Below are 16,645 nucleotides of genomic sequence, written 5' to 3'. Positions count from 1 at the left end.
GTCCCATCATAGTTTTATCCATTACCAGAAACATTGATCCCTTGTTACATGGACAAAGTAAATAACTCTGTTACCACACACTCTTCCCACAGGAAAAAGACACAGATATACTATTTCCTAGCTGCTTTAATACTGATTAACAAACGAGAGAAAAGAAAAAATTACATAACCAGGTTATGGAAACTTTTTGAGACAAAAAGGCAGTGAAGTGGTTCTCTCCTCCTACATCAGAGGCTCATGGAGGTCTTACTATTGCTCTGTAAACAATCCAAACCATAAAAAGACAGAATATTGGTCCAGTCTAATTGAATTTACAAGCACTGGTAGATTTATTGAGTTCCCTAAGGGAACACTGGTTTCTTTTCACACAACACAATAAAAATGCAATACTACTTAATCAGGAAATGGCTTGTCACTGTCCACCACCTCAATACTGAATCAGCAAGCTTCACCACCATTGCTGAACAGGGTAAAAACAATTTTCTGATCAAAAGTGCTCAAACTAGAAAGAATAATCTATAATATAAGTATAATTCACTACACCTACTATAGTTACCACACACTCCTCTTTTAATGATCTATAATCCAGTTTCCCTTCTCTCCATAAACTATTCTCTCAAAGGCAACCTGTATTTTACTTAAGTCCATTGACTTTACCCTAGTCTTCAATTTTTTCAATGTTTCTGCCAGCTTATGATATTGACTATCTCTCTCCATTTTATCTGAATGATCTCTCTTCCTTTGTCTTCTATGATGTTGATCTCTGCTAAATTCTTCTGACATTTTAACTGTTTGCCTTTAGTCCCTTTCTCTGTTTTATCCTTTCTCCCACCACTAAGTGATAGATATCCACCAAGTTTCTCATCTCCGTCTCTTTGCTCTCCATATTTTGTACCTTGACAAGCTCAGTACAGAGTTGTAGACCTCTTACACTTCTGTACTGATGCCATAATCCTACTTCCTCCTCCTTTCTGCTCATTGTAGACTTTGTTGTGGATTTTTCCCCAGTCCCAGTCTAGGTGCCACCTCCTCCAAACTGAAAAGTTTTTTTTTTCTTTTCAAATGTTCCTTGAACATTTGTCTAATTCTCTCCCCCCCCCTCTTCCTCTTCTTTCTTCCCTTATCCTCTCTCTCTCCCCCTTACCATGTTACATTCTTCTGTGAATTGAGTGAACAATATATTCTCTCCATCTCCTTCAAATAAACACTAAGCTATTTGAAAGACTGTTGTTTTTCAACTTTGTATCCTCATCACTTACTTAAGCCTGGCTCTTAATATGTGTATAATGATTTAGTCTACAGGATAAAGGGGCCTAACAATAAATGTTATCAGTAACAACTAATATCCATGTGAACACTTTTAATGCTTAGTTTGATCAACTCTTTAACTTGGTGCTCATGGTCCCCCACAATCTGGCTAAAATGTCACTTTTCAGCCCTATCTTCCACATCAATCTTCAGTATAAATGTTTTTCAAATAAATGAGTCTATTCTTCCTATTTCAAATATACTTTACACTTTTCAGCCTTTCTGATTTTTCTTGTCTTTCTGTATTCCTTCAATACCTTCCCTGTTCATCATCCTATCCAAATTTGCATCATTCAAGGTTTAACTCTAGATGTTAGTCTTCCTCAACCTTTTCCTAGTCCACTTGAGTATTCAATGATATCATCCTCATTTAAATTCATAGCACTTACTGCCTACACCTCTCATTTCCAGCACTGCCTCTTGGACAGCATCACTGAACAAAGGAATGCTGCCTTGAAATCTGGCAGAACTTAATTTAAATCCTAGTTCTGGCATTATATTGTATGTAAACATGGGTAATTAATTTACTTTACCTTTATGAGCCTCAGTTTCTTCATCTCTAAAATGGGAATAATAATGCTTAACTACCTACCTCCTAGGTCTGGTGAGAAAAGGCAGTATAAATGTTAAACTACCATTGGGCTATTATGGAATATTTTATTTTTATATTAGAGCAATGATGTCAAATAGAAACAGATCCCTATGGACTATAAATTGACTTAAAAATCCACAAATTAAGAATATCTATTTTGTAGGATTAATGTTATTATGTGTATATATATGTTTGTGTATATATCTATATGTATATGTATAGAGATATATAGATATAACCTATATCAGATTACCTGCTGTCTAGGGGAGGGGGGAGGGAGGGGAGGGAGGGAGAAAAATCTGAAATTGTAAAGCTTGTATAAACAAAAGTTGAGAACTATCTTTACATGTAACGGAAAAAATAAAATACCTTATACATAAAAAAAAGAATATCTATTTTGTATTGTATTTTTATCTATTTTGTCAGACATTTCCCAATTACATTTTCACCTCATTCAGGCCATACTTAGGTGTTTTGTTGCCCACATGGTTTGAGGGCCTTGAATTTGACACCCATGCACTAGAGTATAAGCTCTTGAGGATAGACATGTATTTACACATCTTTGGATCCTTAAAGTACCTTGAAAATAGAAGATTTAGCCCCAAAGTGGTAGGTTCTCTCTCACTAGTAATCTTCAAGCAATAGTTGCATGATAAGCTATTTTTGGATGCTAAAAGAGGGAATTTTGTGGCAGAAATAGGTTGGAATTTATTTACACCACTGAGATTTGAGGATAAAATCTGTAGGATGAGTAGAATGTATACTATTTGACAGAAGAGATGGTTTAGCTTTTTTCTTTGCATCCCTGGAGTCTTTCACATAGTAGATTCTTAACAAATGTTGAATTGAGTTGATTTATGTCAAAGGGTTGTAATGAATCTCAAATGAAATTATGTATGTAAGTTCATTAAAGGTTAACATTTATATAGCATTTAAAATTCTCACTAGCCTCAATGTCCCAAAAGCATCAAAGAAAGAGGAAAATGACCTATATGTACAAAAATGCTTATAGCAGTTCTTTTCATGATAGCCCCAAATGGAAAACTAATGGAGTGTCCTCCCATTAGGGAATGGCTAAACAAATTATAGTATACAAATGTAATGGAATATCATCATGCCATAGGAAATGATAAAATGAACAATTTCAGAAGATACTAGGAAGATTTCTACAAGGTAATGCAAAATGAGCAGAAGTAGGAAAAAGTTATAAAATAACAAAACAAAAAAATAAAAAATACAACTTTGATAAACTTTAGAATTCTGGCCAAGGTAATGATAAACCATTGATCCAAAAGACTGAAGGTGAAGCCCCCTGAAGAGAGACGTACTGTTTGGGCATGGCCAATATTTATTTTCCTGAATAACATGTTTATGAATTTTTTTCTTTTGTTCAGGAGAAAGGAGTAGTGAAAGTGACAAATTATAACACATGTAAAATAAGTAAAATGTTTTAAAAAATAACAAAACTCTCACTAGTAAATTCTTTTACTAACAAACACTTTAAAAATGTCTGACCATTTCAATTAGTTAGATTCAGTTTGTAATTTTTAGCATATATACAAATTTTACAGCTCATTATCAAATATTTAAATAAATCTAACTACAAATGAATTAGTTCCTACATATAAAGGTACCACTGAGACAAATATGTTTTTTATTTGATAAGAAAATACTTTTTTAGCAAATTATACTTTCTCATTAGTCATAGTAAAAGGAAAATGTTTCAATACTTAAGTAGGTAACTTCCTACCCAATATTCACACATACTCCACTACCACCATCACTTCCCATTTTTTATTCTCATCAGATTTTAGCCACTTCATCTGTTGTATTAATCCCCTAAAAACCATCACTACACTACTCCATTCTTCAAAACTTTCTCTCCAATCTCACCTCTATTAAAGGTCATTTGTCCTATATCTAAGTTGCTTTCTAAACTAATATGTTGGTAATCAATCTGATAAACAAATTCAAATCAACAAATTATTCATCTCTTAGCACGTGAACGGTACCATGATAGCTCATTACTTGAATCAATTGATTCATTATTCAGCAGACATTTAAGTGTCTATTATATGTAATGCTTTGTGTTTGGGCACTGAAAAAAATGTATAAATAAGGCATAGCCACTGTCCTTAGTGTAAAGTGACATAAGTATAAAACAAAATATAATACATGTAAAGAATTAATTGTTATTTGAGGTTTTTATGCCTCTGCGTAGACTGGCCTGGGGCTCTGCAAACCGCATAAATCAAAAAATTGTTAGGCCAGCTGAGGTTAGGTTAGCTGAGACAATACTACTCAAATGCTGGCCATGGCTTAGACCTACTCATCCTTGTTCTTTCTCCAGTGTTAAATAAGTACTGCTTCACTGACTCCAGAGTCTCTTTAGCAGTCAGTTTCTGTTAGTAGGAGGAAAGGATTGAGTTATGAGTAAAAGACCATTCTTTCTACTGTTGTTGCTTTTTTTATGCCATGAGAATGACTAGAGGAAAAAAATAGTGGCACAAACTATCTGGCCTAAGGTCAGCTTTCCCTATAGCCTTCCTCTCACCAAGAAAAGAAACCCTCTAATCTATTTTCCCACATTGGTGGTACTCTATTTCAAGCATAATGGCTTACTAGAATTCCTGTAGTCATTTTCTGTGCCATTCCTTACTAGTACTCAGCTACAAGTTAAGAATGTTTCTGTTCTTAACTTTAAAATAGCTGAAAGCATCTCAGGTTAGAAACTCTAAGGACTTTAGGAAAGTTGGAAGATATCATAGAGTTGGTAATAGGGGGGATAAATTTAAAGAAGAAATTGAGATGATAAATTGTTATTAGTAATACTATCAGGGGCAGCTAGGTGGCACAGTGGATCAAGCACTGACCCTGGATTCAGGAAGACCTGAGTTCAAATTCAGCCTCAGAAACTTGACACTTACTAGCTGTGTGACCCTGGGCAAGTCACTTAACCCTCATTGTCCCCCCCCAAAAAATAATATTATCATTTTTATTAATCCTGGGAACATATGATCCTACAATCATAGATTTGGAATGGAAGGAAACTTCAAGGCCAACCCACAGCATTTATTTATATGATGTGTTCTGCATGCCTCAAAATACTTCCTGTGCAAAATTCTACACCCTTCACTGCACTTAAAAATGTTATTTTGGGATAAAAAGTGTCACTTCTTGGATTAAAGCAATGTGTCCAGAAAACCTCTACCAAAACAGAACTCCTTCTCCTGAGAGATCAACCTGAGATACATTACACCAATGTGAATCAGACCCTGATTTGGGGTCTCTGAGTAAACAACTTCTTGATCCCTTAAACTTATTAGAGGCTACAGTATGGAAGTAAGAGCAGCCCCTCCCCCAAATCATACACATAAAAAGAAAAACAGTACAATTAGAGAAGCATCAAATTATATGACACAGTGAAACATAAAACAACAAGAGTTTGGTTGTTTGGTTTTCTATGTGATAGAGGTCTTAGAGATTAGAAAGAGAATATATTAGGGGCAGCTAGGTGGTGCAGTGGATAAAGCACTGGCCCTGGATTCAGGAGGACCTGAGTTCAAATCTGGCCTCAGACACTTAACATTTACTAGCTGTGTGACCCTGGGCAAATCACTTAACCCCAATTGCCTCGCCAAAAAAGAGAGAGAGAGAGAGAGAGAGAGAGAGAGAGAGAGAGAGAGAGAGAGAGAGAGAGAGAGAATATATTAGTCACTTCCTTAAAACTGCTCCTTTAAGATGGTAGCATGTTTTATTCTGTGGCTCGATCTTTTCATCAAATTACTTCAAGTCAATCTCTTTAGTTCCTGATACTCCAGAACAAGGGAAGATCTAGATGGACAAGGTCTAAAAAAAGTGTCATTAAATTCCATCCTGGCCTGATTTTTTACATGGAGAATCTCTTTTCACTTAACCAAATGCGGGGTTGAAACTAACAAATGGTCTATTGAAACTCATAAAAGTTCAACAATGCTGAGAACTTTTACTGGATTTCATTGCTTTAATTATTGTTAAATTCATTACAGAGAACAGTTTAGAATTTATTCTAATACATAATTTTGTCATCTTGTACATATATACATGTGTGTATACATATTATTGTATACTATAAGCAATTTATACTATTGCTTGGTTGGTGTCCATATTCATGAGTCCCAGAAATAGAGAGAGTGATGAGGGCACTAAGGCACTACTGCAGTCAAAGAAGGCAGAGAATCAATGGAAGGGAAAGGAGACAGGAGTAGAGCCAACGTCTCAGGTGCTGGTTCAGAATCTCAGGGCTGGATAAGATATCTAAAATCTAAAATAAGGAATTCATACAATTTCAGGCATCTATGATTTAATTAATGTGAATCTACCCTCCTTAGAATAGAACTATAAGTCTAGAACTGAAAGGGACCTCAGAGACCAACTAATCTAACTTTGTTATTTTTAAGATGAGGAAGCCAGTCACACAGGGAGTTCTCATCAGAGGTGGGAATTGATCCCAGGTTATCTGTCTCTAGAATCAGTGTTAATACCTTAGGAGGCAGTGTCATGAGTCACTGTCACAAAATACATACATGCATACATACATACATACATACATATACACATACATACATACACATACACATACACATATACATATATATTTATTAGTCACCTGGTTTCCAACCCTATAGTGATGAAGCTCTATTCTTAGATGAGTCCTTGGCTATCAGACAGACTTTTTCTCTAGCAGAGAAATTGTAAATGAAGGAAACAGCTTTAGAAGCCAAGTGAGAACTAGGCAACAGATCAGATAAGAAGAGAAAAGCCAGAGAAAGTTTTCAAGGTAAGGGAACTGAAATCTGAAACTTTGACAAAGTTGATCTGGTTTCCTGAGGTAAGTGGTAGATAACCTTCTATGGGAAATCTGTCTGGGCCAACACAGTACCAGATCTTTCCAGTCATTGCTCCCGATAGCCAGTCGAGAACTAAATAATCTCCAACAGTTCAAATCAGTACGTTAACTTAAAGCGAATTCAGGTCTCAAAGCGCAAATGAAGCAATCTAATTTGGGAGGTAATATCTATTTCTCCAATATTATTAAAAAGAGGCCTAGAATAATAGCTGATTTTATCAACAACTTGGGAATCAGTAAAGGGAGAATACACTTACAACTTAAATTGTAAACTTGACCAGTATGCTGGATATTGAACTAAGAAAATGTAGCATAATCATAAAAAGTAACAGGATGAAAATTGTTTGCTAAAAAAAAAAAATTAAAACAATCTCTGCCTTATCAGCACATGGCAGTGTGTATTCTTTTGTCCTTCTTGTTCCATGTTTGGATCAGGGAGTTGAAAATTGACCATATTTTAAAAGTTTACAAGCTATTCTCACATTGTACTATATTTTACTCCACTTCACGCATAAACATATTTTTTCTGGCCTCCAATAATGAGATCAGTCACTGACAAAAAAAAGTCACATAAGCACAAAAATATTTATAGCAGTATTTCTTTGTGGTAATGATGATCTAAAAACAAAATAGACACCCACTGTTTGGGGAATGGTTAAACAAATTGCAATACATGAATGCAATGGACATTTACTGTGGTACAAGGAATTACAGGCATTGTGGAAACAGAGAAGTATGGAAAGACTTACTTGAACTGATGCAAAGTGAAGTAAAATAACAACAACAATGTATATAGAAAAAACAATCACCACAACGGTCAAAACTGAATGTTGCAAAATTATGAAGATCAAGCTTGGCCCCAAAGAGATATGAGAAGACATCTCACTCCACCTCTTTGCTGAGGTGTGGGTAGGTCCATGGGTATAGAATATTGTATATAACATCAGAGGGGTTTTTTAATGTAGAGGTTGATTTTGTTTATGCTTGTCTTTCTTCTGTACTTATAGCTTGGAAAATTCCCTTCTTCTGTTGCAAACTTCTTAGATAACCATGGATGTGCTAGTTGTAGAAAACCTGAAGTGTCCCAGTAGACCAAGAAAGCAAAAATTGCATAAATGCCAGCTTTAATTTCTTACTTAGGAGAAAAGGTATTTGGCAGTTTTCTCATATTAATGAAAATCTCTAGCCAAGCCTGTTGTAATGATGATGTGGATGAAGATGATAATAGTAGAGTTTTAAGGTTTACAAAACACTTGACAAATATTATTTCATATTATCCTCACAACAATCCTGAGAGATAGGTATTATAATTAATCATATTTAACAGTTGAAGAAATGGAGGCAAACAGATTAAGTGATTTGCCTAAGGTCACATAGATAGTTAGTGTCTAATGATGGATTTGAACTCAAATCCTCCTGATTCTAGGTCTGGTGATCTCTCCAGTGCACCACCATTTCTCAGTATATTGATTTTTCAACCTACAAACTAGTGAAGCTTTCAGACTTTAGGGATTACAACTATCTTTTTTAAATTATTTCTTACATTAGATAACATGGAAAAAGCCATAAATTTAGAATTATCATTTACAAGGTCAGGTATCCTTGGAGAATTCTGGGAAAATACTTTGCCCTTCTTTTATTGATGGATAGGTAGGGTAAAAGAACATAAGAGGGGACAGCTAGGTGGCGCAGTGGATAAAGCATCAGCCCCAGATTCAGGAGGACCTGAGTTCAAATCCGGCCTCAGACACTTGACACTAGCTGTGTGACCCTGGGCAAGTCACTTCACCCTCATTGCCCCCCCAAAAGCCCCCAAAATAAATAAAATTTTTAAAAATTTTATAAAAGAACATAAGAAAATACTCTTCTTCCCATGAAAAACAAATGCGAGTAAATTACTACATTAGTGATGTAACCCTAACCAAAGAAATCCCAGTTCTCAGATGAATGTTCTTTGCAAAATTCTCCTAAACCTAAAATATCCAGAAGTCCTTTCTTTCTTTTTGACGTTTTAAAAAAAGACTAGTTCCCCTCCAGATGCTATGACTGATATAGGGTACACCAATTTTCAACTACTAGGTGTTTATAGAGCTTTTTGTACTTGTTCCAAATATATCATTTCAAATGAAACCCCAGAAATTTTGCCAGATTGAGCCATGAGGTTACAATAATATTTGTGAGGACCTGCTGCTACATTGCTTTCTTAAGTTTTTGGAAACACCAGGTACTAATTTGCTAATTAGAGATAAGCCAGAGGCTGCCACTAAAAATAATTAACCAGAGCCTAAAGTTATTCTTGCAGAAACCATTGCATTTGTTCAGCCTTCAGAGCTTAGCATTACTCATTCCAATGACAATTGCTAGCAAAAGTCAGGTTGTCACAAATTTTAAATGTCGGTGGATTAGAGAATAGCTGCTCAATTGGGCGACATGACTGGAAACAAGCAATTCCCATCAGGAGGAGGTGCAACCCAACCGTCCCTAAAATTGAAAATTAATATATTCAAGAAAGTCACAGGCCTAAAACAAATTAGGATTCATGGCCAGAACTAGTCTCCTCAGAAGTGAACTTATAACTATTATCCCCTGAGATTAACATCCCTTGGATCAAGACAAGGGACATGAACTCTGTAGGATACTCTCTATGATCTGAGCCATGAAACGTCACTTAGACTGGAGAGAAAACAGAAAAACAGAAAAAGAAAGCCATAGAAGGAGCAAAGGCACCTGCAAGGAGTTCGATTTAAGAAGAAAAAGAACAAAGAAAGTGATGTTAACACCTTTAGGAAACATAGTGGGGAATGGAAGGAACAGGAAAGAATATTGTGTGAATGAAGAGGGACAGAAGAAGATTTCTAGGTTTGAGGTTTCTTGGTTATGTATCCCAATCTTACTAAACACTACTATGCCAGCTCTCAGTGGGCACTGTTGGACCATAAATGACAGAAAGAATGGAATGCAATAAGCTATTATTACTTTCCAATGTAAACACTGGTCTACTTGGGGACAGCTAGGTGACACAGTGGATAAAGCAACGGCCCTGGATTCAGGAGGACCTGAGTTCAAATTCGGCCTCAGTCACTTGACAGTAGCTGTGTGACCCTGGGCAAGTCACTTAACCCTCATTGCCCTGCCCCCCCCCCCAAAAAAGCCAAACATTGGTCTACTTGTGGTAAGAATTCTCCAAATTCAAAAGAAGTGGTGGGAGGGAGACTCCAGATATGGAAAGAGTTCTCAATGTTTCATAAATACCACACCACAAAAAGTTATGATCAATAGTAGTTGGGGAAATAATATAGAAGCTCTATAGAAGCCTAGAATTCTTTGGCCTCAACAGCATTTAAAGGCATATGAAAGCTACAACACTGCTACACACAGACATCATATATATATTTGTGCAGTGTTTGCCATTTCCCAAGCCACATCTCACACTTTTCCATTTCTGGGTCCTCATGAACATCATTCCCTGTGATAAGAATGTCTGTCTGTATCACCCTTTTCCACTATTGATATTCTATCCCATCATGTAAGGACTGCCTTTACTGTTTCCTCTAACTTGCCCAATTGGACGTATTATCTACCCTCCCTCTGAATTTTCACAGCACTTTGTTTTGTACCTTTTTATGCACTTATGGACTTCATAATTTATTTGCTTTTATTCATGTCTTATTTCTCCCATTAAAGTGTAAGTTCATTTGAGGGAAGAACAGATTTTTGTACCATCCCAAACACCTAGTACACTTCCTTTCACATACAGCACCCTGAGTAAATTGTTGTTGGATGGATGGATGAATTAATTAATCAGCCCTTTAGGGGAAGAGATGGTTGATTGTCCTTTTTTTTTTTTTTTTTTTTGCAGGGCAATGAGGGTTGAATGACTTGCCCAGGAGTCACACAGCTAGTGTCAAGTGTCTGAGGCCGGATTTGAATTCATGTCCTCCTGAACCTAGGACTGGTACTTTATCCACTGTGCCACCTAGCTGCCCCAGTTGATTTCTTTTGCAATTGTTTTGTTGAATGAAAGAAAACTAGACAATTATTTAAAGATGAGTCAAAGTTTTCCATTCTAAAAAATAGTCAAAAACAGCCATGATCATTTAATGATCATTTTGTATCTCCATTTAAAACCTACTTGTAGAACTTGCTGAGGCACAACAGTGACCTTTAGGTCTTAAAGGTTATTCTAATGGACCATAAATTCTACCAAGCTGGAAGTGTAATGGGATAGATATGAGATGGAAGAGGGAGAAGCTGTGCATCTGTTGTCCAGTAAGTAGCCCGGCTATTTTCAAAGAGACATCACCAGACAACCAGCCACTAAATGCCAAACTTCTGACCACAGCAACTCTGGAACATTAAAAATTGCTCCCTGTGTGGATGGATTCAGTACCCCCCAGAAATGCAATTATCATTCTATTGAAGTATATAAGACCTGTTAACAAAATTAATATAGCAAAATCCCCATGTTTTCTATAACATAGAAGTGCATCAAATTGGAAACTTTCAGACCAATCATTATATCTCCAACTCAAATGTTAGATTAGTTTGTATTTTTATACCTTATTATTGGCTTTTTAAAAATATCTCCCAAGGGCAGCTAGGTGGTGCAGTGGAGAAAGCACCGGTCCTGGATTCAGGAGGATCTGAGTTCAAATCTGGCCTCAGACACTTGATACTAGCTTTGTGACCCTGGCCAAGTCACTTAACCCTCATTGCCCCACAAAACAAACAAACAAAAAATATCTCCCATATACTTTCCACTTCTATTGCAACTAGACTAATTCAAATCCTAATCTCTTCTCATTTAGACTATTAATTATTTTATTATTTCTTATCACTCAAGAGGTAATATCTTTCTAACTGATCTTCTTTCTTCCTGTTTATTACCTCTCCAAATAATCCTTCATACTGTTGTCAGAGCAACATTCTGATATACTACTCTAATCAAGTCATTCCACTACTCAAATACTATCATTGGCTCTCCATTGTCTGCTGAATAAAATATAAACTCCTAATTCTGGCATCCAAAATCTTCCACAATCTGTCCTCAGTTTACCTTTGCATCATCATCTCATGCTACATCCTTTCATATACTTTATAATCCAACCAAACTCAATGAGTGACTTGATTTTTTTTTTAGTGACTTGATATTTTATTCCTTCCTTCCCATACCTTTTCTTAAACCATTTCCCATGCCTGTAATAGACCTTCTCCCTAGCTCTTTCTCCATCTGTTGAAGACTCTACTTCATGTTAGACCACCTTCAAGTCAAAGACCAACTCAGATATCATTATCTTCCATGAAGTCTTCCTTGACTCTTTCTTCATCAAAAAGAGAGACCTACTTCCTCAAATTCCTGTTAGTCTATTATCAAAACCTCTCGTTTTCCTCTACATTGTTCTGCCTACCATAAATTATTTGTGTCTACATCTTAACCATTCTATTAGATGCAAACTTCATTAAAATGGTGTCTATGTTGTCTCTCTCTTTACCTCATCAGGATCTAGTCCAGTGGCTTGTACATATTAGGCACTCAATAAAAAATTTTTGGAGTTTAATTAAATTATAAGCATGTCTATAAAATCAACCTTACTAAATCCATAGATTTAAAAGCCTATATACATAATTTGAGATCTTTAAAGAAAGGTACTTTAAAATTTTAATAAATCACCAAATTAGGGTGAGATTATGCAATGATCTAGGTCCGTTGCTACTCTCATCAAACTTAATCTTGAAGATTCTGATTAACCCAGCATGGTACAAAGTTAACATTCCTTCAATAGTCTCTTCTGTTCCTTAAAAGTGCTGAGTGAAAAATTCTTTAAACAGAGAATCTCAATGAAGAATCCATGTTTGGAGGCCCAAGTATTTTTAAGAGAAAATAGAAGTGGGGCAGCTAGGTGGCACAGTGGATAAAGCACTGGCCCTGGATTCAGGAGGACCTCAGTTCAAATCCTGCTTCAGACACTTGACACTGTGACCCTGGGCAAGGCACTTAACCCCAATTGCCTCACGAAAAGAGGGAGAGGGAGAGAGAGAGAGAGAGAGGGAGGGAGGGAGGGAGAAAATAGAAGTGCTAGAAGGATGGAGAGGAAGCAAACTGATTTACAAAGTGATTAAATTATGCTGCTAATATTTAGGATTCATTTTCCTCCAAGTTCCATATCTCACATTTCTATAATCATTATTGTAGAACAGGCAGTTGCAAATGGGCAAGTTAAATACTTCAGTGTCTCTCCATAAGATGATAGATGCAAAATTTTTCAAGATGTTACGATCTACTTTGGTCCCTGAAAGATCTTTCTCAATTGCAGTTATCCATTAAAATAATAATAATAGATAGCTAACCATAGTGTTTTAATAATATAGAGTATTTTATATTAAATAGTTAATCATAGTATTTTAATGTTTGCAAAATGCCTTATAAACATTATCTCATTTGATTCTCACAGAAACACTGGGAGGTAGATGCTATGATTATTCCCATTTTACAGATGAGGAAATTGAAGCTGAGAAAGGTTAATTAGCTTACCCAAAGTAACACAGTATATAGTCTGTGAGATGTGAAGAAAAAAAAAAGAGAAAGATAAACTTATGGCAGTAAATAAAGAAATAAAAGTTAAGTGGTTATAACCTTCCCTGTGTCCCACATCAATCAAGAAACTAGATGTAACTTGCTAGTCCTTCACCTTTAGTCCTCACAAGGTCAAAGAATACTTCATTTAATTTTTGAAATGTTTTCTTAAGGATACATCAAATCAAGAAAGGCAAAACATCTTATAAATCATTCTTCCTCAGATACAAAACTGATTAATGGTCTTAAAGTCCCTTACAAGTCTCTGGTAACAACCATGGTTATTTTTTCAAAGCAAAAACAAATAATAAGGAAATTAAATTACAAGAGAAGTATATCTTGCTTTATTTTCTTCTCAAAGTACAGGTGAATATTATGTGAAGGCAGAAAATATGCAAGGAAATATTTATCCTAATCTGAGATTAAAACCCCAACTTTAGGAATTTTTACAAATTCCTATTTATAAGTTAATATCATTTTCAGGATGAGGTTATGTTAAAAGGGCATATTTCTTACTTTCCACACTTAAAATAGCCCAAGAAATTCATTTTAGGAGGTAGAGAATGAATAAAAAGTTCCAAAACAGAGGCTAAAAATTAGGTGCAGTAATATAGTATAATACCTCCATGAAGCATAATACAATTTAAATAACTCCAGTTGGAGGAGAGAAAAGATGCATATTGAATGTAAACATTTTCATAATTTATTCCTAATTCAGGTTAAAAACTACAAATGATCTCCATTCAGGAATGTTGTAGAAGCAATTCCTGCACTGTATGAGAGGTTGAACTACATAACATTGAAGGGCAAAGTGCATAAAGATAGTCTATGAATTTAATTCTAATTAAAATTTGTGCAAAATAGTTTCTAACCTCCTATATACTAGACACCATTTTCCATCTGATTTAATTTTTCTAAATCTAAAAAAACTAAGGTTCATAGATTTAGAGATAGAAAGGACATCAGTGATCATCTATTCCAACCTCAAGGAACCGAGGACAATGATTTGCCAAAGGTCACATGTGTGATAAGGGCAAAGTCAAATTTTGAACCCAAATCCTCTGAATTCAAATTTAAAAGTCTTTTCACTGCACTACATGACCTCCAAGGTCTACATATATAAAGAATCATATCTAAAACATTCTGTTTCCCAGTATTCATTCAGAAAAGAAAATACTTAGTGGTTTTTCTATAAGGAAAAAAAGGTTTCCTTTGAAACAAAAATATTCAAATATATTTTGCTGAAATTCCCCACTCCTATTACCACCCCCTCACAGCACATGCAATTGGGGTCCCTGGTGAGACATACAAAATTTTCCAAAAGATCATTTTCCAAAATGTTAGGAACCAGAGAAAATGGAATTATAATGAATATCAGATTACCACCTTAGGGAGAATGATCAAGGCTTCCTTGTCTGAAATAATGGTTCATCTTTTCACCAGCAAGCCTTTTATCAAAATAATCCTGACCAAACCAGGGCTCCATTTAAAAAAATGAACATAGACATGCCTTGACATGAAATTATTTTGAATAAAAGATAGCCAAAGACTCCAAAGCTTTTGCATGATCCCTCCTTATGCTAATATGTGAAATCTCTCATTTTTTAAAGAACTGTGTATTTACTGTGAAACTAGTTCTAAGCCTGTGCCTTCACATTGGAATAACCTTTTTCAAGTCTTACTTACTCTTGAATTCTCGGAAGTAGATAAATACAGTTTGGGGACCCAAACTGTAATCCTTTTAGGATTAAAATAGAAAAAATGTCACTCTCAAAATGTCTTCATAAAATTGCATATAATTTCTATGGGCCCAATCATTAGCATTTCTAAGTATTTATATGCCTGGTGAGGGGAGCAACCACTAAACTTCCAGAGAGGTACTCTGGGGCCAGAGAGCTGGCACAGAGCCCACCATTTCTCTGCTAAGGCTTTGAATCCAGCTGAAAATGTATACTTCTGTCAGGTCTTGTGCATAGGCCAGAGCGGGAAAAGTTATCTTGCTTAGTCAGCACACTCTGGGGGAACACAGCACTCAAGAGACTTTACAGCAAATTTTGGCTTTAAGAAATAGGTCTAATTTACTAAGTACAGTGACCCTATCCTCACCTTGGCTGACTGGGGAGACAACATCTTTGATGCACAAGTGTGCCACTGTGAGTCATGAAGTATGTAAGAGAAGTCATGAATAAGAGAGTTTCGATTTAGAGCGGAAACTGGAGGGAGCAGGGGTCCAGATGGTGAGTTCAGAGCAAACTCATGGGAAAGAAAAGCTATGTTACTTACCTGCAGCACTTTGGTTAAGTTGTTAAAAAGGGCTTGGCCAGCGCTAACTTTGTATTTGATGCCTCTGACTGTACCATTTTTGCTTAAAATGTTGACTCGCCTCGTCCCAAACCCCTTCTCGGTGGTAGCCCTCGCTAACACAAGCAAGCTATCTTGGTCGTTTTCATTCTCATCCCCCTCTGATCCTAAGTGACCGTTCTGTTGTCCTTCTTCACTTGGTCCACTATTGTGATCCGTCCCACAGCTACTGGCACATTCGGAATCCAGCGAGTCTGACGGCTCTCCATCTTCGTAAACCTCCTTTAGGACTCTCCCACTGTGAGATGAAGCTATCCGAAATCGGACTTTCCGCTGCCTGTCACCTTCGGACTTCATCTCACTCCTAAACATGGTCCCATCTGCCCAAAGAAACAGACCAGTTTACATCATTCGGGTTTCCGTTGGTATTATACCTGCCAGCTTGTCACGCTTACAACAATATCCGGGCTCGTTTCGAGGGATGCCAGGTCACATATGGAGTAATCCTGTCAAGGAAAGAGGACTCCCAAGAATGGGCAGCACATCTCTGCAATGAATAATGAATGCAAGTGTGTGTGCTATGGTTACCTTTAAACTAAAACCTGCAAAGTGATCCCCTCCATTAAATATGGAACAGGCATGCTTTGAACTCTAACAGTGCACACATGAGTGAGAGGACATGCAATGACACAGAAAAGAAGTGTAAAATAGGAAAATGAATTTAGCATGTTTGAAGCAAATAGGGCTCAAAGACTGCCTAGTAGAGGGAGTGTCTCTTTCAAATGTCCTTTGACTAGAGGAGCCAGAGAGAAGATACTGACTCAGAAGACATAGATGTGTCAAGAATCATGCTCTCCACACCTAGGGTGATGTAATTTGTCAGAAAACAAAGGTTTGGGTTTTTTTTCCTCTTCCACACTCTTTTTCCAAGCTAAAACCTAATAGGCCAAGTAAGTAAAACATAATCATCTCATGCAGTAAA

The 16,645-nt window shown here is 36.2% G+C and overlaps 1 protein-coding gene across 1 annotated transcript in view; it reads right to left on the bottom strand.

Annotated features, from left to right (window-relative positions):
• The window catches only part of GRXCR1 (glutaredoxin and cysteine rich domain containing 1), a 136,736-nt gene extending 120,701 nt beyond the window's left edge, over positions 1–16,035 (bottom strand). Inside the window, exon 1 of the mRNA XM_043969529.1 lies at positions 15,646–16,035. Within this exon, the coding sequence (XP_043825464.1) occupies positions 15,646–16,035 (390 nt within the window). The remainder of the gene's footprint in view (positions 1–15,645) is intronic.
• Between the last annotated feature and the right edge of the window lie 610 nt (positions 16,036–16,645).

Source organism: Dromiciops gliroides, chromosome 6 (genome assembly GCF_019393635.1).
Source record: "Dromiciops gliroides isolate mDroGli1 chromosome 6, mDroGli1.pri, whole genome shotgun sequence".
Taxonomy (NCBI): domain Eukaryota; kingdom Metazoa; phylum Chordata; class Mammalia; order Microbiotheria; family Microbiotheriidae; genus Dromiciops; species Dromiciops gliroides.
The sequence above is the reverse complement of the archived record's forward strand: the minus strand, read 5'-3'. Positions and strand labels throughout refer to the sequence as shown.